Source organism: Lissotriton vulgaris, chromosome 9 (genome assembly GCF_964263255.1).
Source record: "Lissotriton vulgaris chromosome 9, aLisVul1.2, whole genome shotgun sequence".
Classification (NCBI taxonomy): domain Eukaryota; kingdom Metazoa; phylum Chordata; class Amphibia; order Caudata; family Salamandridae; genus Lissotriton; species Lissotriton vulgaris.
In genome coordinates, this window is record NC_141697.1 from 884955842 (window position 1) to 884981402 (window position 25561).

Here is a 25561-nt window from a genome sequence, read left to right on the forward strand (position 1 = left end):
ATTTATGAGTGGAAAAGCCTAACTCAGTTATGCCAAACCAGTTTGGAGATTCTTAAGGACACCATATGGTGTTACCCCTAGTTTAGCATTGACCTCTAGATAGGTTTTGTATTGATACCTTTGTCCAGCAGAGTATAGTTTCTATGCCCCAGTGTAGTGCTCTGGAGTTTTTCTATTCCTATTTCGAAGGGAAAAAAAAACATGAAAATCACAAGAATCATAATAGACGGATGGGTAAGATTAGGAATGATGACCTAAGGATGCAGATGAACATCTTAATTCCAGGAGAAAACAATCAGGGAAAGTGCGGGAGAGAAATTTTGATTACATTTCGACGGGTTAAAAAAAAGTCAGTCCTTCGAGCCCACTCATCAATGCATTGGTAGTCTTTATTATAGGATAATGATATAAATATGTATAATGAACAAAACATTAGGATGTTAAGCCTTGGAGCTTCTGCTCAGGCTTATGCTGGCAGGGAACAAAATGGTGGCACTGAAACAGTTAACAAAGCAAGCGGGGGCCCCGACAGACAAGACCACATGAGAGGGTGTTTGTGAATAACATATGTACAGTTCCATGATTTCCCTCCGCAGGAGAGGACGGTGACCCATCTTGTGCCTACTACCAGGATGGACTGTGGTCTTCTATTCTTAATTAGACTTCACCATTGACATGGCGCCCCTGGTGTCTGGTTCTGTAATCGATCATCTTCTCTAGAAGCTCCTTAAGTCCAACTTGAGTCAGTTGATGACTGACAATCCATTCACATTTCCACTTGGAAGACTGTCCGGTGTTTGTAAGGTTTGTGAGACGTTTGGCAGATGTTAAAAATCTTGTGGCCTCATAGAAAATACCTTCAAACTTCATACATTTGTCAGCAAGACCTGAGAGGAAGACCAGCATAGGATATCTACCACAAGTCAATTCTAGACCAAAGACCACAATCCTGCAAGTAAGAGTTTTTTACAACTCGGTTTTGAAGGTAATAAACAGGCCCTATGTCATCAGGCCACTCTTATCCATATCTTACTATTTAACCAGCACCACTTTTGCTTTTATTGTTAAAAACATGAGACTACAAGTCCCAGAATGTAGAGGGTTGGCTAACAAGCTGACAACAGCCCGTAATACTGGCATTTTAGAAGGCAACTCTAAATTTCAAAGGAAAATCCGGTCGCGTTTGATCAACTTTGTCTTATTTAAATGTTATATCCTTCCAAAAAATGTATTTACGTTGCGATAATACAATTTTGCATTGTACAGCGCCCATACTTCACCTTCCAGCAAAAACAAAATGGCTGCCTAGTAGGAGGTTAGGCCTATGTGCCTTATTGCGGGTGTTTTAGACAATCGACTGATCTGTTGTAGTTTCAGATCCTCAACAGAGTCAGCAAGTTTCCAAGTACTAAGTGCAAATATAGACCCTAGTACCAAATTATGGTCCTGTCCAGGTTTTGATTGTGCTACTCTAGTGCATGATGAAACATAACCAAACCAGGGCAGGAATTAGAAAAGCGAGACTGCGTGATTCAACATGTACAGGGATATGGAATTGAATATTAAGCAGGCCTCCCAGGTGCACTTTAGAAATGGGGCTGGAGAGCTGTACAGTCTGGCTGCAGTCCAATATCTATCTATCTTATTTAATATCTGTAACCCTGCTGAAATAACCAGTAATAGGAGCAGAAAAGCACCACTGTTAGTCTGGTACTCGCTGTAGTAGCTCCTCTTCTGGTTGAGATTCTGAAACTGGGGGATCAGGCATGTCAAAAATAAAACAACTGTGAAACAATCTCTACTTATAAAAGCAGGACAAATGTATTTGTGAAAGAGTCTGCTAGCAACAAATTGATACTTGCGGTGTGAGTTCAGAGTACTTGGGTCACTGTGAAGCGTGTAGTCAAATATATAATGACATGCTAGCGAAAAAGGACCAAAACTCAGGCAAAAAATACAAAAAAACACACAGAACACATCAGTGGAGCGACCGACCATGGTTTCAAAGAAGAAACTCTATATTTTGTTAAGACTTTTGTGAATCTGCCTTATTAGTTGGCATCTTGTTGCGGCACGTGGTGAACAAGAACAACTGGAAAGCCTTTCATCTGAAGTCCGGGTAACAACGAAAAACCAAGAAATGATCATGAATTGGAGGCTGCCTATGCATCTCTTTTTTTATACCATAGCAAAGCATATCGCTTTGGTAACTGATGGTAATATACTATGAGTTTTGCACCGGCTAGAATCTGCCAAAAACTATTGGATAATGTGAAAATGCACAATTTAAGACCAGACAAAAGTAAAACTCGATGGAAAAGATAATTTCATGGGCCTGACCGGTGTTTATGTAAGCCTCTACGCATGAAAAATGAATAAGCGAAAGGGTCAGTTCAGCGTAACTTTGGTTATGCCTGGCCACTGTGCGTTCACCTGAAAAGGTAGCTATTCCAGAGCAACTCCCTGTGGTTTCTACTATTAACAACATACTTGTTGCTAGTGGTCTCTGCTTTGATACATTTTGTACCAATCGCTGCTCAGATCTTATAATAACTTGGGAGAGCAAAATCAGAATAAGCGTCTTCTGTTTTCAATGATAGATGCTTTGAACTTTCAAAGGAACTGAGCGTTCCGGAGTAATCACCCACAGCAATTGTTGGCTGTGATTCAAACCCAAGCGACGGTGCAGATAGGCTGGATTGCTTTGGTGCAACCCAACAAGGTTCACATCCATCAGGTGCTGGAGTGGTTGCAAAAAGGCCTAGCACAGGCACTGGGGGACAGCGAACACTGGTGGTAAACATCTGTACAATGAAAAATGAACCATCCTAAAAAGGCGGTTAAAGCCAGAGGTGTGTCTACAGCCATAATTGTCCTAAGGAACATAATAAACTATCCATTGGAGGATCCTTTGAAACATCCTGAAACGCCCCTAGAAATATCATGACACGGGGTAAGGCTGGGGGTAATAAAAGACAGAACTTTCTGAACTCAAGCATGGGACATAAAACCTGGTTCTCCGTGTGCTTGTTGTGCACTGCCATGCTATGGCTAAATCAGCCCTGGTTGGCCAACTAACTCTTTAGTTGGATGGCTGGTTGACCACCAGAGATCTTGGCAGTGACCAACCAACCCCTCTCTGAGTAGGGAGGTTCCAGCAGAAGGAGACGGTTAAGGTGGGACCAAGGAAGTTCAGTAGCACCAGAGTAAGATCCCACCTTCCCACTGCTCCAGAAGCACAGCAGATCCTGGATCTCTTTGAATATGCAGTGACAGCAGTCATGGATCAATTTTATATTTCACAGTGAGCAAAGTAGCCAAGACTGCTTAGATGGCATGACTGAAAACATGTAATAATAGACAGCTTCCCTTTGCCATACTGCTCAAAATCTACTTCTGTTTCTTATGTTCCAACACAAGATAAAACATCAGGTGGCTTCTTGTGCAGCACAAGAATGTTACTCGCACACAGTTTAATGGTGGCCACACCTGGACTACCTACATTTGGCATCTACCAGAAAAGCATATGAAAATTCTCTTAGATATCATTATATAGAACGTACTGCTTTTGTAATGTGCCGGACAGGGACATATTTGGTCGTTGGTCTTGTCCAGCTAGTTTGAGATGACATCTCCTACACTGACATTTATTAGAAGCTTCTTCAGGTCAACAAGGTCTCAGGCTAACTATTTCCCCATTAGCAAAGCAGGTTGCTGACCTTTTTGAGTACGTATTATCTTTTAAACCTTTTGTTGGCTGCATGTCTCCTAAGAGTTAAGATCAATATGAAGCAACTGAAGGCTTTCAAGCAGTGGCAATCATGACCCCATCCCAGAACAGTGTTGTTAACATGGATGCTACTCAAGCCCAAAATCTCCTTGCAAGGTCTAACACTGACATATTACAGTAGGTATACCATCTTGTTGAATGCAGGACTTTGATCAATGCAAGTGTGGTTGGTCCCATTGTACTTCCATTAATCACACCTAAGAGAAATACTAAATTCTTCATTGTAGGATCAATGAACAGAATCTCAAGAAAGATATTTCAGATATACATTGCATGTGTTATTATTTGCCGGAAACTGAGCATTGCGTCAAATAATATGTCAGCACCACAAAAGGTTTCAAACATTGGCTTCAGCCAACTTGACATTTTATATATCACATGTCAAGATGGCCAACATATTTTTCGAACAAAGGGTTTTTGAGTCATTATTACCCAAAAAAAGCTTCATATATGTTTTCTCTTCTTTTCTTCCTGCCCCCACCCTCTGCACATGCTCTTTAGGAGCAATCTTGTGGAAACCAAGAGAGTTAAATGGCATGATGTGGCTGGGGTTTCTTACTCTGCAGAGCCCTTCTGGCGCCTCTTAGAAGGAGGAACCAGATGCCTTGGCAGCTCACCAGGGAGCCCATGGCCATCAAGTTTTACTTCAATAAGATGGCTGGCCAGGGCAAACTCCTCGTCATCCAGCATTCCATCACGGTCAACGTCGGACAGCTTCCAGATCTTTCCAAGCACTGAGTTGGGAAGCTTGGTGGTGACCATCCAGTTCTTGACTTTGGTGCCAGTCAGCTTACCGTCCATGGGTGAGAGGTTGTAGAAGATCTCATCATATTTGGACTTGTCCCTTGTGACTACCCATTCCTCGTCATCTGCTCCTTCATACACACCTTCGGTAGAGCCCTCCACAAATGGGCCATTGTGCGTGCCATCAAAAGCCCCACCTTGGACCATGTGATCAGTGGTATCCATGTCCTCCTGTCTGAGTAAGGGCATCAACTTTGCAATGTCGGCGGTCATCATTTGATCCAAAGCCTCAATCATCGGAGGCTTCAGGGAGTGAAACTTCTTGAAGTCGTGGACCATCAGCTGCTCCTATAGAACGGGAAAACAATGGCAGATGAAGGCAGTACTTCAGCATCTCTAGAACACTGTTACAATACGAACGCATTCCATTTTATCCCGAAACACCTGACTTAAACTGCGCTCTAACATGCAGAAGATTAGATTTTAATGAAATAATTTTATATATTGACATAAACACACTGACCTAACATAAGTGCATTAAGTTAAAATTAGTATGCGTTAAATCTTAACGTGTGTGTGTGTGTGTGCGCTTAATGCAAGTTCTTGCTTTGCTTCTGCAGAAATTGCAAATTAGTAAACTCTTTTATATGTGCTTATACATAATGCCTTCACTGCCCAGCTTGATGTGCAATGTTCCCCTTCTGCAGTGACTACAGAAGCTGTGAGCTAAAACTTTCCTTTGAAAACGTATGGGGTTTCAAAGGCAATATATGTCCAGCAAAAGGTTGCTACTTGCCCAACATTGGTTTCTGAGCTAAATGTGTCTCCGTCAGCTACACAGAGATGCTTTGGAATACAGGGTATACAAAATCCCCTCAGTTAGTGAAGAGGGAGAGAGCTGAAACTCTAGGAGGTATGCTACTTAGACCAATACAGTATTGAAGACCATTTGATCTACAAGTGGTATACAGAAGTTATTGCATGGCTTGACAACAAAGCAGAGTAATAATTTAATGGCACAAGACATATCAGGAGTTTAGAGTAATCGATTAGGAATATGTGATAAACAGTGTTTGTGCTGTATATTCTTTTCTGTCTTATAATATTCATTATTGCTGAACTACCTATTATTATGATGATAATTATCAGTGCTTAATTTGTAAAATATTATGTGCCAGGGCTCTGACCAGGAGGCCACTGCAGCTTGCAACACCCATCGCCCTGTCATCGCTGACAAAACAACTACTAACCATCTCGCTCGCATATAAATGCAACAGTTCAGATTATTCCAGGTCCCCAAAGCTAAAGGAAAGGCTGGGGACAAAATTATGTCAGGAGACATGGAGTGAGTGTCTTTGTAGGGGGAAGTACAGCCCAAGAATGAGCTAATGACTGAAGGTGTTGGTAAATATCTTATATGTTTTAACAACACATAAGGGCCTCTGCGTATTTCCTGTCTGCCAATTTCCTGCTTTTGCTGACACACAGGCATGCACCATTCACCATCCTTCCAGTACTGTTTCACCATTACAATCATAGTAATATTAACTTTCACTGTCTGCCCCAGTCTTTTATCAACAAAATCATGAGAATCAATTTTCAAGTGTTGCCTCCAATCCCAATCCATGACAAGTCAGACATCGTCACCTTTTGTGTTTGTTAGGCTGTAGCTCTTCCACTGAAAATGCTTTAATCCCCCGGGGGTATTTGATTAGCTCTACCATGTCCCCACACCTCTTTTTTGCCAGGATGTCTATGTTACCTTTCTTGAGTATTTCCTTTCTTATTTGGGCATTCAATAACTATACATGAACAAACTACAAATACTACAGAATGCAGCACCTCATTTCCTAATGCGAATTCTAAAATTCAAATCATTCTCTTATATACTGGTTGAGCTACACTGGCCTACTGTCAGGAGAAAGACATTCAAAGGGTACACAACAAGGAGAGCTCTTCGATCAGCTGCGTCCAGAACAGTGGTAATCCACAAAATAAACAAAGCATTTTGGGGTGGCAGAAGCTTTGTTTCTTCTACTTGTAAACTATGGAATAAATTACCTTGGCATCTCAAACCCCAGTTCAATTTTATCTGTTCTCAGGACACCCCCGCGCCGCACGGCCACCAGCTGTGTGTGTGCCCCTCGCCTTGCTGCTGCCCGCAGCCTCGTTGTGCCTGCCTGGCTGATCCCTGCCCCTCCGCCGTATTTGCGTGTGTGTGATTAATAGTTTTGTTTCCTATTTGTTTTCATTTGCCTTTTGACTGTTGTCACTGCTGTCCCCTTGCACGTTGTTGTATTAGCTTTGTTTCTTTTCATCAGTCCCCCTGTGCCTGCCCGCCCTGCTCCCCGCTTCCCGCCGCCGTCCAAGCGGCCATGCCCCCTTTTCGTTTTGTGCCCTCCCCGCTCCCGCCTCCCAGCTGCTCCTCCCTCCCTCCCACTTGGCCATAAATGGCGACCGGGCGTACGCGCAGCGGTCACATGCAGCGGTCACGCGCAGCGGGAGCGCCGACTGTGCGCCGAAGGCGCGCCAAAGGCAAGCCCGTCTGCGCCCGTCCGCGCCTGGACCGCGCCCAGTGCCAAGACCCCTGGTCCCCACCGATGCAAGTCGACCCAACAGACCTACGACGCCGCGGCCCTCAACGTACTCAATGCCGGACAAAACCCCACCAGCTGCCGAGCCGCCCCAAGAAGCATTCACGGACCCTTCACCTGCACAACCTGCAAGTTCTCCTGCCTCCGAACCTGCACCACGCCCGCCAAGCCAAACTCCAGCAGCGACCTCAAGTGCATCCTGCTCAACACCCGCTCCGTCCACAGACACGCCGTGGAACTCTGGAACCTCCTCAACACAACATCACCAGACATCGCCTTCCTCACTGAAACATGGATGAACGCCTCCTCAGCCCCCGACATCGCCTTCGCCATCCCGGATGGATACAAGATCATCAGGAGGGACCGCGTCAACCAGACCGGAGGAGGCATCGCCATCATCCACAAGAACACCATCCGCATCACGACCGACGCCGATGACACCCTCGCCACCGCCGAACACCTCCACTTCCAGATTCACACCGACCCAAAGACGACCCTCAGAGGCACCCTCATCTACCGACCCCCGGGACCACGCACGCAATTCAGTGAAGACATCACGGACTTCATCAGCCCACACGCCCTCCCCTCCGCTGACTACATCCTCCTAGGGGACCTCAACTTCCACCTGGAGAACAACAAGGACCGCAACACCGCCACCCTGCTGGACAACCTCGCCAACCTCGGTCTCAAGCAACTGGTCAACACCCCCACCCACTACGCCGGACACACGCTTGATCCCGTCTTCTCATCCAGCAAGCACATCAGCTTCATCCACTCCACCGGACTTCACTGGACCGACCACAGCTGCGTCCACTTCAGATTCAGAAAAACCACAACCCACCACCACCCGCAACAGGTTCCTCACAGGAGCTGGAGCAAGATCACCACCGACCAGCTCACCACCTCCCTCAGGCAGAACCCACCTGCCAGCACATCGGACGCCAACGAAGCAGCCCGCAACTTCACGCAGTGGCTGACCGCCTGTGCCGATGACCTCGCACCATTGAAGAACCCTCCCAGCAGACCCAGAAGCAAGAAAGCCCCCTGGTTCACCGACGAACTCAAGGACTCCAAGAAGACCTGCCGCACCCTCGAGAAAGCCTGGCTCCTCCCCGGGACCACTGACAACATGACCGCCCTCAAACACGCCACCCGCAAGCACCACCAGCTCATCCGCACCACCAAGAAGAAATCACTGAAGGAGCGACTGGACAACAACGCCCACGACAGCAAGGAACTCTTCGGCTTCGTCAAGGAGTTCTCCAACCCCAGCACCGGCAACAACAACATCACCCCTTCACAAGATCTCTGCGACTCCCTCGCCTCGTTCTTCCACCGCAAGATCGCCGACATCCACAACAGTTTCGGCGCACAATCCACGCACCGAACCAACGAACCCCACCGCCACCCTCCGTACCTGGACCACGGTGACCACCGAAGACAAAGCCTGCACGATGAACACCATCCACTCCGGCACTACAACCGACCCCTGTCCCCACCACGTCTTCAACAAGGCCGACTCCACCATCGCACCCCAACTCCGGGACGTCATCAACACCTCCTTCAACACCGCCACCTTCCCGGAGAGCTGGAAGCATGCCGAGCTCAGCGCCCTACTGAAGAAACCAACAGCGGACCCCACCGACCTCAAAAACTTCTGCCCCATCTCGCTCCTCCCTTTTCCTGCCAAAGTCATCGAGAAGATCGTCAACAAACAGCTTGCCGCCTTCCTCGAGACGAACGGATCCCTCGACCCCTCGCAGTCCGGTTTCAGAGCCAACCACAGCACCGAGACCGCCCTCATCGCAGCCACCGACGAAATCCGAGCCCTGCTCAACAACGGGGAAACAGCGGCACTCATCCTCCTGGACCTCTCCGCAGCATTCAACACTGTCTGCCACCGCACCCTAGTCCAACGCCTCGGCAACACGGGCATCCAAGAGAAGGCACTGAAGTGGATCATCTCATTACTCACCGGAAGAACACAGAGAGTCCGCCTCCCCCAGTTTCGATCCGAGGCCACCAAAGTCATCTGTGGCGTCCCGCAAGGATCATCACTCAGCCCCACCCTCTTCAACGTCTACATGAGACCTCTAGCTGCCATCGCATGCCAACACAACCTCAACATCATCTCCTACGCCGACGACACCCAGCTGATCTTCTCCCTCACCAGAGGCCCCGACACCGCCAGAACCAGCCTACACGAAGGGATGAAAGACGTCGCCGAGGGGATGAAGAACAGCCGCCTGAAACTCAACTCAGACAAGACGGAAGTCCTCATCCTGGGACCATCACCCTCCGCCTGGGACGACTCCTGGTGGCCCCCAGCCCTGGGCACCGCCCCCAAGCCAACAGACGAAGCACGCAACCTGGGCTTCATCCTGGACTCCTCCCTCTCGATGACCAGACAAGTCAACGCCGTATCCTCATCATGCTTTCACACCCTTCGCATGCTTCGCAAGATCTTCCGATGGATCCTGACCGAAACCAGGAAGACTTTCACCCAGGCCCTCGTCACCAGCCTACTGGAGCACGGAAACACCCTCTACGCCGGAACCACAGCCAAGCTACAGAAAAGACTCCAACGCATCCAGAACGCCTCCGCCCGACTCATTCTGGACATCCCCCGACGCAGCCACATCTCCGGCCACCTGAGGGACCTGCACTGGCTCCCCGTCGACAAGAGGATCACGTTCAGGCTCCTCACCCACGCACACAAGCCTCTCCACGACCTGGGCCCCAAGTACCTCAACGACCCCAAGCGCCTTGAGACCCTTCCGGGTAAGTAGCGCGCTATACAAATGCTGTGATTGACTGATTGATTGATTGATTGATCTGTTTTAGGAAACAACTTAAAACGTACGACTCAAGGGTGCTTTAATCCCCAGGATCCTGTTTTTAACTTTCTTCACAAATTTTTTATCAAAATCTTTTTAAATTGTGGCTATTGTTAGTCATTATTGCACTCGCACTTTATTCCAACTTGATTTTTAATTGAGTACACACACAGAAATGCTGCATTTTAGCGATTTTCTCAGTGTTTATAATTCTCATTACGTGATACTTGACCATTTGAACCTGGTGTATTAAATATCTACTTTTACTTGTGTTGACTGTATCATGGGCTCCACTGCTAAGGAAGAATATGTGTGTATCTTTTAAGGTTTTACAACAGAAATAAAGATTATGATGATGATGATGATGATGAACTTAAAACTTGGCTCTTCTTGTCCTTGTTGCCCTGTTAGTTAATAGCTGAATAATTTAGCACATGCAGGTGACAAGATGCCTTTTGGCATTCGCCCACTCTACAAACAATATCAATATCTTGAGTATCGCCTTCTAGGACGTGTTTGAGCCATAGTCTCTTGTGGCTACACACTCCTAGACTTCTTACAGGGCCCCTTTTCCTTCTGGAGGTATGGCTTCTAAAAGTTGATGTGAATCTTCCTGGCTAGTGTGCACAGTTGGAAGCACAATTAAAATGATGCACTAAGTTATGATTATTTTTGTAGATGCCCTGACAACACTACATTTGTACCTTGGAGAATCCCCTGAAGAAAAAGAGGGGATCAACTGCTACTCCCTGAGGTATTCTTCAATAGCACACCCGTCAGAAACTGAGGCCATAGGCTTCTGAAGAAGGGTGTTGCCATTTTGCTTCACCCAAAGAAAATCACCCTGCCTCTGATAATGCTACCTTGTTAGCCCCTGTTCTACCCTTCTGCCATCTTCGTCACTAGAGTGCAAGTGGTGCCCCTGCCAACCTTACCTGCATTTTGTTGCAGTCAGGGAAGTCCCCGGGTGAGATGTGATGCTCAAGCTGGATCTTCGCAAAGATGACGGGCAGCTTGGCAATGAGCTGCTTCTTCTTGTTGTCCTTCCCAAACACAGACGGCATCTCTTTCTTGAGGTAGCTGATGATGTGGGCATGAACCTGTGGAGGGGATGGAACAAAATTATTAGAAAGGAATTATTACTTAGATTATAAATGAGTATAGGAAGACAGGCTGTCGGGGCATTTCAAACCACGATGATAGGCTAATGCATAAGAGAGCACAGCATAAGAGGGAGTCACATGTCTGACAGACTGGCTTTGCCCCATTTCTGCTGCCCCCCTTTCAGAAGCACTGGCATAAAGGGGAGCATTTAATTTCTGTATAGGTCAATCTAATTCTACAGCATGGGGGATTCCTACTTAAAACCTCACCAACTGCGTCCTTAGAAGGTACTGAGATATTTTTCCTTTCCAAGAAATTGCGTGTGCATCTCCTACGTATGTTGCAAGTACCACAGGATGAACTGCTTTCAACAGAATTTGCCTCAGCTATGTCACAAAGATGCATTGGGCTTCCAAACAGTACCTCACAGAGCACTTGTATATTTATAAATAGCTTCTAAAAAGGGAAGAGGGCCATATAGTTCGAAAGTTTGATGCAATAAGTGTATAATACACATTTTAGGGATCACTACACAAAAAGCTCCTTTTCCCCTCACCTGAAACCACACAAAACAATATATGGTACGAATGTAATAATGAACGCCACTAAGAATCAACATATATTAGGTAAAGGTCCCTTGAGGGTGGAGGCCTTCTAAGACTGAAACCTCTTGCAATGGATAGCGCTTGGAATTGATGTTTATTGGAGAGGGTTTTCAATGGGGTGAGGATCTGCTAAGGTTGAACTTTTTTAAGACAAAGGTCTCTAAGTGAGTACCTTTTTTTGAGGTGTGGGTGTCTTGAAGTGGAGGTGTTTTGGGTGGAAGGTATCTTGGACTGGGAACCGCTTACAGTGTAGGCCTCTTGGGGAAGTGATTTCTACAGTGTTAATCTATTGGGATAGTGGTGTTTTAGATAAAGAGATCTCAAGATGGACGTTTCTTGAAGGGGAGGTCTCTTACAGTGTTTGTCTCTTTGGGTTGTCTTTTCTAAAGCTGTTTTCTTGGAGTTAATATCTCATTGCTGAAAATCTACATCTGCTATATTACAATTCCATTATATCCTATGCAACTTGTAATATGGCGAACTGAATATCTGCTATGTTTGTGAAGGAGTATCCCATCTGCCAAGATTGGAATTAGGCCCTTAGTTTAGAGGTCTCCTGAGAAAAGTCTGAAATATTAGGACGTCACTTGGATTGGTAGTCTCTAAGGGGGAATGTCTAATTAGGTGTTGGTCCCTAATAGTATGAGCTAAGATCATGGAAATCAATCCAAGGATCGTCTTGGAGTAACTAAGATTCAAGCACGCCCTTCAAGAGATCTTGCTTCATTATTAAAATAAGCATTAGCAATGCCAATAGGCCTGGTGTTGGCTGCCAGCTTTTTGACTTTATCAAAGTTTGTTTTGTTTTTGCACAACTTTATTGTTGGGAAACCTGCTTGCCCTCTTCAATCAAAAAAAGCATTGGCCAAAAGCCAAAAAATGTTTGGTCTCAAAAAGCACACGAAGCTAAACTCTGGCACTGAAGGGAACTACTTTCTGTGAGGATGTGCGTCTAATGCAGGGTGAAGTCAGCCAAGGCCTAAAGGGGGCAGACCCTGGTATTTTGGACTGTCTGAAGTCTAGGTCTCAAGGACTTGAATGACAAAGGCAAGCTCTACAAGGTTGATTGTGCCCTGGGACCAAAGAATATCAGTGACCGTAAATGGCGCAAAATGCTGGAATTCCTTCTATACAGGGAAATTGATGTCATTGTTTGCTGCATGCAGAAATGTATTTATTCCAGTTGTTAAGCTACACACCATACAACATCCATGCAGTATTTTTTAAAGAAAGAATAGACTTTCCTATATATGTATATGAGTGAGATAGGTCACTGCCTCCAAGTAGAGATTTTAGAATTAAATTAAATTCATCCTTTGTGACCTTCCATTACAAAGAGTAGAATATAGTGATTAGCTTTACGTAATTTAGAGCGCTTTTTAGGCACATCTGTGCATATGCCATACTGATGAAATGGAGGGAGGGTTACAAACAACCTCACCTGTGAAAGGAAGTGAGCCTTGCTTTAATGAGAAAGTAGCTATATACTACTTTCTCTAGTGATCAGATTTCCATAAAACACATCTTCACTTCAACATAATGAAAGCTCAAAACTGCAAAGACTTTCAGCAAAGAAATGATCATGGGACAGAACTTAAAAGTTGAAAAGTCTGAGAAGTATTGTGCTTTGAAAGGGTGTTTTCAATGAGACCATAGCACCAACTAAAAGTGTTACAGCAAACAAATGATGGACGGAATGCTGACAATGCAAACATTCTCCCCAAGTCAAAAGATCTGGGTTAAATCCATTGTTCTTTTGCCCACTACGCCTGATCAAACGGATCTCTTCCTTCTGTATTAGTACGATCGCATATGCCAACGATACCCAGCTGGTACTAATACTTGACAAAAACCTAACCAATGCTGAATTGACCCTGAAAGAATGCCTTTCGGCAACATTTTCATGGATGACTAACAACCACCTAAAATATAATTCCGCAAAAACAGAAATTGTGCCGTTCTGATGCAATAACTGCTTCTCACCTCAGTCTTGGTGGCCGAAGGAGGCAGAGGCCCCTCTGAATACCATCAATGCAGTAAGGAATTTGGGGATTAAATTTGATAACACACTGTCCTTCAAACAGCAAGCAAGGGAAGTGGCCGGAAATTGCTTTAACATCATTAGAGGTCTCAGAAAATTCTTAGACCTGCTTCCCCTGAGCGCCAGACGGACGGTTGCAGTAGCACTGATAACATCAAGATTAGACTACTGCAATAGCCTGTATGCAGGGCTTAACAAATCTGCCCTGCATAGACTCCAGATGGTCCAGCACGCAGCGGCCAGACTAGTTCTTAGATGGCCAAGAGCATCCTCTGCCTCTGCTGCTTTGGACGCCCTGCATTGGCTCCCGGTACGAAAGCGCATTCTGTTTAAGGTTTTGACAATCTCCTACAGGGCCTTTCATCACCAAGGCCCAGTGTATTTACGGAGATATTTCAAGCAATACCATCCGACAAGTTAACTCAGATCATCCACAGCAAATCTGCTTATCGTCCCCAAATTTAGGCTGGCGACTAAGGGAGTTAAATCCCTAGTTGCAATCGGCGCAAAAGCATGGAATAAACTACCTCAACAACTTCGTGAAGCCACTACGGAGCAAAGTTTCAGAAAAATGTTGAAAACATGGATCTACTCACTGTCAGACACAGGATGCAAAACTTTAATTTGATCCTTTTCCACATCCAGGACAGTCTAGCTATGGACATCTGCTTGACATAGGGAGTCACAGCGCCAAGATGCTCCTTGGAGTGGTAGTGCGCTATAAAAGTATCCAATCACATCACATCACTGATTTGCATATGGCTGGGTCCAAACCAGAATGGCATGGTGAACAAAAACAAACTATGGATTTAGGCCCAGATCTCTGTACTTGGGTGAATATATGACTTTGTTCTGCATTCTGTCCATCAATTGTTCTTTTTGGATTTGTCACCCCGAGTGGGACGGGTATGCCCAGGGCCGGACGGGCCATAGCGGGCACCGGGCGTTTCCCCAGTAGGCCGCTAGGGTGGGGGCCGGTTTTGGGCCCCTGGGGGGCCATTTTGCTACCAGGGGTCGGCAATATCGGCCCCGGGTAACAAAATCGGCCAAAACCGACCCACGCAAACTGCTCGGCTGCACTCCCGCTCTCCCTAATGGGGGAGCTGCTGAGCAGATTGCCTGGGCCGGTTTCTGTTCCCAGTCCGGCCTTGGGTATGCCTAGTCGTGGGTCCCGTGCTCTCCATGCCACTGGAGTCAAGCTATCCTGGCTGATGAGGGCTGAATGAGGGCTGAAAACCTGTAACCGGTCCTAGGATGTTTGTTTCCAATCCAGGGAGGACCTGGTCTGGCAGTTTGGGCTGGACTGTTCCCAATGGGCGCAGGGTCAAGACTGATTTGCATATGGCTGGGTCCAAACCGGAATGGCATGGTGAGCAAAAAAAACTATGGATTTAGGCCCAGATCTCTGTACAGGGGTAAATGTATGACATTGTTTTGCATTCTGTCCATCAATTGTTCTTTTGCTCATAGCACCACCTAAAGCATGAAAGCACTGATCTCATGTAGTAGTTCCCTCTCATTACAGGGGGTTCTACAGAATGGAGCAGCTGATGTGATTGAAACAGACGGATGGATGGACGGTGGATGGATTGAAGGGCAGACAGGGGTCGGTGTGTGGATGGGTGAATGGAGGGATGGTTGCTTGGGGGGTTGCTGAATGGTTGGCAGTATGGGTTGGTTGAATTGATGATATGGGTGGGTGTGTGGCTAGGTAAGTCAACAACAGTTAAAGGCATCTCAAACGGACAATTGCCCAAGGTCCCCATCTTCCAAAGGCCCCCCTGAGAATATTAACTTTATCAATATTTGACCTCCGTCTATTCTATTTCTCTGTGCACACCTCTCTCCCTGTCTCTGCCCACTTTTACCTGAATCTCTCTCCCAAGTGTCCCTTCAAGGATGTTTGGTTTCCCACGTACGACATATTTCGACTGCCTTCGAAAGTTTTACTATAAATCAGTCCTTTTCGGCACCACGAGGGCTTGGGTAAGGAGAAGGGTAATGCAATTCAAAGTTGTTCTGAAGAGGGGCCCCAAAAATAGGTCTTCTTTCCATGCCCCTAAAACCCTTAAAATAACACGAGGTAAGTAAGACAGAAAAAGAAGAAAAATAATGCTTAGAAAGGAAAGCAAGAGAGAGAGAGAGATGACTGGAGTGCTTTTTAAGTGCACATACAGCCCGCTCTCGTGGGAAGGACGGCCTCTCGGTGATAGCAGGTAAACACAAGAGCGCCGTACAGATAAACAGACTCTAACAGAGTCATTCGCCACAGTTTGTACTTGAGCCTCGCCAGGACCGGAAGCCGCGGTAATTGGCTGCGGATGGGCGTCACTGTCTTGGAAGCGTGTGCTTCGAGATGTTGGTGTAAGCACACGCGTGTTTATCCGGGCGGCTTCTTGTTCACCGTAAACCCGCGCAAATCCACCCAGGCACAAGGAAGCAGTTAGTTAGAGGAATAAATCCCGAGGATGGAGCCAACTTTTCACTAGCTTCATAAAGAAGTACTGTGTGTTGGAAAAAGTCATGTGCTGCTGGGCTACGCGGTGAATTGTCTGTTACTTCTGCAGGAAGGGGGTTGTGTTTCTGTGAGAGAGAAGAGCGCACGTGCACGCACGGCAGGTGCTTGCACCATCTTTGCCTCTGCTTTACTTGCGGTGTGTGTAATGTTGCACCGTTTCTGCTTGTGCTTTACTCTATGTTATGAAATGTGCACGGCTGTTGGCCTGTTGCACGCTAGTGTGCACGAAGCTTGCAGTGCTGTCTTTTCTGCACTCGTTCTGCGTGCATGAACACAGGGAAGCTTGCAATGCTTCTTCTCTGATCGTTTTTTATGTGGCACGAGCAGTGGTGTGATTTTCTGTTGTGTGTCAGGGAAGCTTGCGGTGACACTGCATAAGCTGCACCCATTCTCCATGTGTAGGAAGCTTGCACTGACACTGCCAGACTCTGGCAGCACCTTCCTCTTCTATCCTTCTGCTATCCTTTCGAATCCAAATAACTGACTAACTTATCCACCACTTAAAATGTACTTGCCTGTTTCACTATACTAATTCAACACTAATTCTCTATTGGTCCCGGAGTAGCGCGCTACTTGCCGAAAAAGCGCGTTGACGCCTCGTCAGGGGTAGTAAGCGCTATACAAATGCAATTACAATACAATACAATATAGTATGTGTGAGTGAAGTGTGTTTTCAGTTTCAGTCACTGGCTCCCTATTGAGCTGCCTTCGGTACAAGTACAAACAAACAACCACTCAAAAATAAACTTTCCACCTCCGGCACGCCGGGGACATCACGAGTATAACAGATGCCCCGCTGGGCACAGAAGTGATATTTCTTTTAATACATTTCCTAACGTAGAGAGTAATTTATATTAAGAGGCTCTTCCCGAGGAGGTTCCGTTCTTACGTTCCCAGGGAGAGGCTCTGAAGGAGGCAGCTGCGTACTCCTGAGGGAGCGATGAAGCACCCGCCACACAAAGCCAGGAAAAGCAACTTTGATCCGACCAACTTCAAGAGGGGCAGGACGCTTGCAAGAGCTGCATCGGGATACTGAGTGACCCCTGACCCCGGAAGAGTGTGGCGACTCGAGGCGCGCACAGTGGAAATAAGCTGCGCGACTGCAGGGCTTTAAACACTTTGACAAACCTATAGTGCTATTTTTGGCAACACACCCCACCCACACAATAACAGAGCATGCATGAATAAATAAATACACAACAAAACTTTTGTTTGGGAAAAATATTGCTGCAGGTTTATTCCATACAAAAGTATGCAATATGAGGGGTTATCTTACGGGCAAGCCAAGGGCAGGCAGCTGTAGCCCACCTTTGCTGCCCTGCCCGCCTGATGAGTCAAGCACTGTGGAGAACCCAATCACGGTGTGCCCGGCCAAAAGAGGACGCCAGGATGGCCAGGGGAGGCATAAATAGCCTCCCCACCTCCTCAGCGTGCTGGAAGTGACGCGCTAAGCGCCTACGGCAAGGGGGACTCCTCCCTGAGTCCCGGAATTAGAGAGGGTGGGTTAGTGCCCAAATGGCGCAAAAGGGCAGCCCTTTTAGGGTGGCCCCCTGCGTGGGTCGCGGGCAGACGCATTTTGGGGGTGTGACTGCTTATTTTTACTGTCTTTATGCAAAAGTTGAGAGGACAATTTTCTACTGTTTTAGCAAATGAGGTTAATTGGTTTAGCTGGCTTTCAGAAAGGAAGGTTCCAACCAGGATTTTAAGTGGGATGAAAAAAATGGGGGTCGCTCCAAGGGGCGTGTTCGATGTAATTACGGGCGTGGCTTAAAACACAAACTGAACATCTGTGCTTAGCATAGTGCGCCACTGACTGGTAGTTTACCTAGTTCTGTCATTGCATCCAGATATATAATACATTACACCTAGACAGTGCTTTAAATGGAAAAAAATAAGTGCAGGTACTCACCAAATTGAGATGTGGACGAGGGGCGGGGTTAGAGGGGCAGGGCTATGGGAGCAGGGCTACGGGCAGTGCCCATACCCTGCTACCAGGGCAGAGGCCCACATTTAATTTGATTGAGATTTAATTGGTGTGCAGATATGCACATTGCAGACAACACTCACTCATACAAGAACACACACAGGGACATAGAAGCACTTGTGCACGCAGACAGGGTGTTTAGTTCATGTGTTTCAGAAAAGCATATTTGCTGATGTCCACATTACTAAACCTTGATTCCCTGACCCAAGCCCCCACCTCCACCTCCGCCAGTGACATAGCAAGGGTGCCATAGACCCTAATGGAGGCAATGGAAATGCTTCCCCTTGTCCTCAGTTGAGTGATAAAAACCTAATTTGAGTGCAGTGATTCCCTCAGAGCATTGAATCCTGGTGCTGTTGTACCAGCAGCACTAATCATAGCTATTCCCTTGCATCTTTAAAGCTTTAAAAGACTTGATGGCTAAGAGAGCGGCTCCGCCTGTGGATGGTTCCACCTCACAGTGTGAGATTTTGGCTGCTTTCTTTTTGGAGAAAGTTAAGAACATCTATCTGTCATTTCCCAGCACAACATTACCACTTTCTCCTCGGAACGACCTCTGCAGCCGCCCGGTATTACATTCTCTCCCTACTCTCTCTTGGGATGGGTTTGTCAAGCTGGCACAACGTGTCAAGTCCGGCTCCCCGGCGGACCCACTTAGACCTGCTCTCTTCAGAGATCCGTCTTTTCAGGGGCGCACGGTAGTGTGTTCATTAATCAATCTTTCCCTGACTTCAGGCACTGTTCCTGCCAAGTGGAAGCAGGCGGTGGTTTCCCCGATCCTGAAAAAACCATCATTGGATCCTCTAAAACCGGAAAACTATCGCCCGATCTCATTGCTTCCCTGGCCGGCCAAAGTCATGGAGGCCCATGTTAACCTAGCCTTATCTGAGCATCTGGCCCTGGCCAATGGCCTCGATCCTACGCAGAATGGGTTCCGTGCTGGGCACAGCACGGAGACCGCCCTTCTGGCAATGGTGGAACATCTGCGGAGTGTGTTGGATGCAGGTCAAACGGCAGCGCTTATTTTATTAGATCTTAGCGCTGCCTTTGACACAGTGTCCCATCGCATCCTCCTACACCGCCTGGAGAACATTGGCATTTGTGGCCCGCTCTGCAGTGGTTCCGTTCCTTCCTCAGCGATCGCTCCTTCTGCGTTGCCACCCCTCCTTTTCAGTCCAAATTCCATCAGTTGGACCTGGGGGTTCCCCAGGGCTCCTCGCTGAGTCCCACGCTTTTCAATCTCTACGTGCGGCCGCTGGCTGATGTCGCCAGGCAGTGGGGCCTTACTATGGTCTCATATGCCGACGACACACAGCTAGCGGTCACGATCAGCGGGGATGCCGAACTGGATGCCCCCAGGTTCCGAGACGGGCTGAGAGAGGTGGCCAGCTGGATGAATAACAACTGTCTCCAGCTGAACGCGAAAAAAACCGAGGTGATGATCGTGGGAAGAGGAACGGACTGCTGGGGGGACAATTGGTGGCCGCAGGAGCTCGGGCCTGCCCCCATACCGGTGATGGAGCTCAGAAACCTGGGAGTATGGCTCGACCACACCTTATGTTTTACCACCCACACTAAGAGAGTGGCAGCATGCTGCTTTGGTGTTCTGCGCGGACTGAGGCCGGTGCTTAAATTTTTCGATGCCCCAACGAGACAGTTGGTCATCCAAGCGACGATCATCTCCCGGCTGGACTACGCCAGCTCGCTCCTGCTGGGAGCTAACCAAGCTGAGATCGTCCGCCTGCAGCGCGTCCAGAACGCGGCTGCGAGAGCAGTGGTGGGCCTGCCGAGGTCCTGTCCCACGTCCAATACTCTGCGGTCCCTACACTGGTTACCAGTGAAAAGCCGAATCCATTTTAAGGTACTCAGCCTCGCTTTTAAAATTTTAAAAGGATCGGCACCTGAGATCCTCAATAACCTCCTATCCCCTTATGTCCCGACTCGCTCCCTCAGATCTTTTGGGCAATCCCTTGCGGTTACCCCGCGTTTCAGGCTTAGTCGGATGGGCGGGCGCTCCTTCCGTGTGAGAGCTGCGGCTCTCTGGAATTCTCTTCCTTTGGAAATCCGCCTTTTAGAGGATCTACTAGCATTTCGCAGGGCCGTGAAAACCTACTTGTTTTAAACTTTTTATGTTGACTCTCACTTTTTTCCGCGTTATGTTATGTTCACCTTTTCCATGCGCCAGGACGCTCCTTCGCTGGAGCAGCTGCGCGCAAAATAAATGTAGCTAACATAACATAACATAACATTGGGTTCCCCAAAAATTAGGCTACAGCCCTCCATTTTTAATACCCGCACTAAGACCAGGAAGGAGCTGGTCTAATGTGGATGGTATAAAGGGGCGGCTCCTCCACTAAGCAAAGGAGCGTTGCCCACTGCCTTTCAGCACTGTAAAAGAGGAAAAATAAAATGATATTATTGCAAGGGTATTGTTTTATTTTTCCGTGCTGAGGCAGTTTTGAGGGGCGGGGCTGGGCCGGGCAGTGCTGGGGGCAGGAGTGGTGGCACACTCTAAGTGCCCATGACTGTTTGGCCAGACGTCTTGGACCAGCCAAACAGTCATGCGCTCTTTGCATGTTCTCCACCCAGGCAGCATTACAGCTTGGCTTGAAAACATGCCCATGCTCCCGTACTCTGTCTGAGCGTCGAATCACAGTGCTCAGACCAATTACAACGCTGCATTGCAGCGCTGTGATGGGCTTAAGGGAGCCGGGGTGCCTAACGCCCCCCCATACCCCTTGCCCTCATTCTCGCCCGCTGCTGCTTCACGGGAGCAGCCGCTACTGGTGGTATTTTCCTTTGCCCTATAATACCAATTTGTATGGGACACTCTTTAGGCAAATCAAATCTCACACATGCACCTTAGCACTGGTGATAATGTCATAAGGCTCCTATAGGTTTACCACTGGTGCCAGCGAGCATCCGCCTGTCACTGGTGGCCCTTCTATAATGTGGGGCAAGCTTCACTCAGCGAAAGGTCTCCTATTGCTAGAAAGAAGCATATGCATTAAGATCCTTTTCATATCTTGCTTTGTCACTTGGCAAAATTATGAAGAGATTTCAAAACTCTATGTTTGGGAAAAGTTGGACAGTATCTGGCTGTGCTCTTTTTGACGTCTAACGCATGCATCTAGCAGAGACACTTTTACCAAAAGTTTGCTCAATGTCCGTGAAGCGAGGCTATTGCAATAGGTGGAATAGGGCAAAAAAGCCTCCAAACCCCAACTCCTGGCAGGATTAGCAAGGCACAGAACATTTTCAATGTTTGGCAGCGTCACTTGCCTCAATGTGTTGTTGCTTGTCTATGTACTGCACCGAGATACAGTCTAGGAGGCAGATTTACAAGCCCCGTACGCCACATTGCGCCACTGTTGCGTCACTTTTGTGATGCAGCGGCGGCGCAAAGCCAGCGCCATGCTGCAGGGTATTTACAACGTGACCCATCTAGGGAGATGCGCCACTAAAAATTTCTCATGGACGGACCGTAGGACCACCATATGGAGTATATGAGATGTGTTGTAAATGTAGTTTCTAAAAATTTGTTGTGATGGCATGTGTTGTAAATCATGCATTGGAATGGATGTTGCGATGTAAAAACTGCGTTGTAAAGGCATGTGTTGTAAATGTTTGCGTTGTAACATGTCCTATTCCTCTGTGATACCTGTTCCAGTACCATAAATTAGTTGGGAGGAGTTATACAACCTCAAACCCTCTCCTCTTGAAAATAATTCTTTGGAGGAGGCAACAATCCATGTCCTGCCTTTTGGGAGCATAACATGTTTGGAAAAGAAAGCAACACTTCCTCTCACATGGTAAGAGTTTAACAGATTTTTGTAGGAAGACAACTACTTCAGTCCATCCCTGTAGGACAGTATACGACAACTGAAAAAAATCAACAGCAATGCATTTCAACACAACTATGAACATATTCACACAGTTACCTACCAGGATCCAGCCAGCTGTTAGTCTAATTAAACTTCACTGCAACGATCTAATATGCATCACCGCTGAACAGTACAAAACAAAATTGTTCTCAGTGGTTGACCTTATGACTTCCAAAAATGTAAGGCCTGTACATAAAAATGGCAGTAAGTGCTAAACATAACTTGACAGCTTATATGAAATCGATTGGGAAAAACAATGACTTCCAGCTATCCCCTGGTAGAGAATAATATTGAGTGTGTAGAAGATGACGACTGCAGCCTATCTGGTGTTGAAGCTGTGGGTTTGTTAGATGTCAGTGGTCCGGGTTTTATTTATTTATTTGTAACTTTTTATATAGCGTGAACATGAGCCTTGCAGGTATTAGAGCGCTTTTCAATAATCAAGGCGACATGTATAGAAATAAAAACCTAATCCAGAAGGGATAGTGTATGGGGGAATCCCCTATTGAACTGTAAGTGGCATGTGAGAGACATCCTTGCCTGGGTCTGGGCGAGGGAGTGGGACCACCACATAGAATCTCGGGTTGAGCAGCTCTGAGCCCCATAACGTACATTTCCGGGATATTCCTCCACTCCTGGACTGATCTCCACCTGGTAGGTTTTGTGCTGTTCTGACTGGGTCTGGTGGCTCAGTGGACTAATGCGGCCACTGCAGAGCCTGTGTTCGACCTCATGGTCCACAGGTTCAAATCCTGGCAGGTCGACTCAGCCTTTCATCCATCTGAGGTCGATAGAATGAGTACCATTGAGATGGATAACAAGAAACATCTCTTATTCAGCACCAAGATACCCAAGGGTGAACGTGCACTTTACAAATATATCTAATGTGGCTCACCTTATCGTAGACAATTGAGTAGCACTGCCCAAAGGGAGAGATTATCCCAAAAAGTTCACACAAGCTTTGCGCTCAAAGCCACGTGAAATAGTAGCCTGATAGCTCCATTGTATTTGTAGTTCCTAACAAGTGTGTAACTTGAGTGATATAACCTAGCTGTCAAAACTAGTGCTGAGAAGTGAGGTTTCAAGACACAAACACACCAGAGAATATGAGTCAGCATCCACTCCTTGTGTGGTGGTGTCCACAAATATATACCAGAGACTGGCAATTTAACTAGGTAGGAGCTGTACACAAAGGATCACAAGGTATTAGTTATGATAACTCTGCGCCCTAAAAGTGACTGATTGCGAATACCTGTGTATGAGGATCTGGTCACATAATGGACCAGAGTCTGTGACAGCACCCTAGAGATGGTAGTGCACCCAGACAGTCTATCTCTCTCTCGCCCCCCCCCCCAACACAAAGGGGTGAAATGGTCTGGAGATAAACCTGTGGCCAGTATTCATCACTCAATCACTGGAGCCAAATAATTGAAATTATGTATCCCAACTTGAAAACCAACGTAATTTTTATGGCCCACGATTGGAGCACCCGCATATCACATCTATCTGTTGAAACCCATGAAAGGCCATATAATATCTGCAGAAAAATTCATGATGACTCGTGGAAATATTTTAATAATTTTTTTTTTTTTTTTTTTTAGACCAAGGCCAAAATGTTTCATTAGGCAGAAACCAGCTAATTGACATATGTGCCACTGGAGTACATCTCTATCCAGCTGCTTGAAATATCTACGTCTTCTAGGCCATGCCACACATCTCTCTTCAGCCATAATGTGTGAGTCCTGGTGGCAAGGCCCCCTTTCTCCTTCACCCATCTTTCCTGCATACATCTCACATCTGCCTTTCTGTAGCCTCTTATCAGGTTACCTGTACCCTAAACATTCTTCCCCATGCCCCCTTTCAAAGTTTATACACCTAACAGCACAGTGGTGCTTTCCACAATCAATTGTAGGGAACAGAAGTCACTGAGACACAGCAGTGACTTAAACTGTGCAACTTTACTACAAAGGTGTATTACGCGGGTGTCGCCTGCTCAGTCAGCCTGCATTTCAGCTGGGCTGTTCTTAAAATTAATGAGTTCCTCAGTCAGTGCTTGTGGGTGGGGTGCTAGCCTATGTTCATAGCAAAACACACAAGATGATGGACGGAATGTTGCACAATGGCAAAACATTCACCCCCAGTCACAGATCTGGGTTTAATCCATCATAATTTTGCTCACCAAGCCACCCCAGTTCAGACATGGCTATATGCAAATCAGTATTGACCCTGTGCCTCATGGGAACAGTCCAGCACGAACTGCCAAGCCATGTCTTCCCTGGACCGGAATCAAGCATCCTAGGACCGGTTTCTGGCTATCAGCCGTCTTCAGCCAGGATAGCTTGACTCCAGTGGCTTAGAGTGAGCACGGGACCCAGGTCTGGGCATACCCTTCCCACATAGGGTGAACAACAAAACACACAAGATGATGGACGGAATGTTGCACAATGGCAAAACATTCACCCCCAGTCACGGATCTGGGTTTAATCCATCCTTATTTTGCTCACAAAGCCACCCCAGTTCAGACATGGCTATATGCAAATCAGTCTTGACCCTGTGCCTCATGGGAACAGTACAGCCCGAACTGCCAAGCCATGTCTTCCCTGAACCGAAATCAAGCATCCTAGGACCGGTTTCTGGCTATCAGCCGTCTTCAGCCAGGATAGCTTGACTCCAGTGGCTTAGTGAGCACGGGACCCACGTCTGGGCATTCCCTTCCCACATAGGGTGAACAGCAAAGCACACAAGATGATGGACGCAATGTTGCACAATGGCAAAACATTCACCCCCAGTCACAGATCTGGGTTTAATCCATCATTATTTTGCTCACCAAGCCACCAAGAAACCAGTCCCAAGATGCTTTTTTCTGGTCCAGGGAAGACATGGCTTTGGCAGTTCGGGCTGGACTGTTCCCATGAGGCACAGGGTCAGACTGATTTGCATATGGCCATGTCTGAACTGGGGTGGCAGAGTGAGCTTAAGAATGGTGATGGATTAAACCTAGATCAGTTGACTGGGGGCGAGTGTTTGATTTGCTCAAACGCTCCGTCCATCATCCCCTTTTGCATCGCTTTGTCCATCCATCATCCCCTTTTGTACAGCCTATGTTCATAAGCTGCTTCCTCTCTCTGACCACATTAATTCCTATTATATTTCTGAGGTTTCTACAAGCTTTCTCTCTGACTGGAAAGTCACGCAGAGTATAGGTAATTTCACCAACTCCAAAAAGTGTTAACATTAATAAAATACATAAAATCTGCAGGGAATTTAGAAAGGTGGGTTTTCTGCAGAATAAAATCAGTGTCGCAGGTTTAGTCAGTATACTCTGGAAGCATGAGGGTTGGTTTGTTGTTTGTGATGTTAAGCAGATCACAGCAATCCTAGACATTCTGCAGCCCTGCCGATAGGCCAACCCTGCAGACTTGCACAGCTGTTTTGTTAGTTTCTTGTTTGTTTTAAGGTG

General features: G+C 46.9%; 1 protein-coding gene across 1 annotated transcript in view; it reads right to left on the reverse strand.

Annotated features, from left to right (window-relative positions):
• Positions 1-371: 371 nt before the first annotated feature.
• Positions 372-25561, reverse strand: part of EHD2 (EH domain containing 2) — a 208165-nt gene continuing 182975 nt past the window's right edge. Inside the window, exons 4-5 of the mRNA XM_086938638.1 lie at positions 10901-11065; positions 372-4882 (exon numbers count right to left, since the gene is read on the reverse strand). Of these exons, the coding sequence (XP_086794764.1) occupies positions 4346-4882; positions 10901-11065 (702 nt within the window). The 3' untranslated portion in view covers positions 372-4345. The remainder of the gene's footprint in view (positions 4883-10900; positions 11066-25561) is intronic.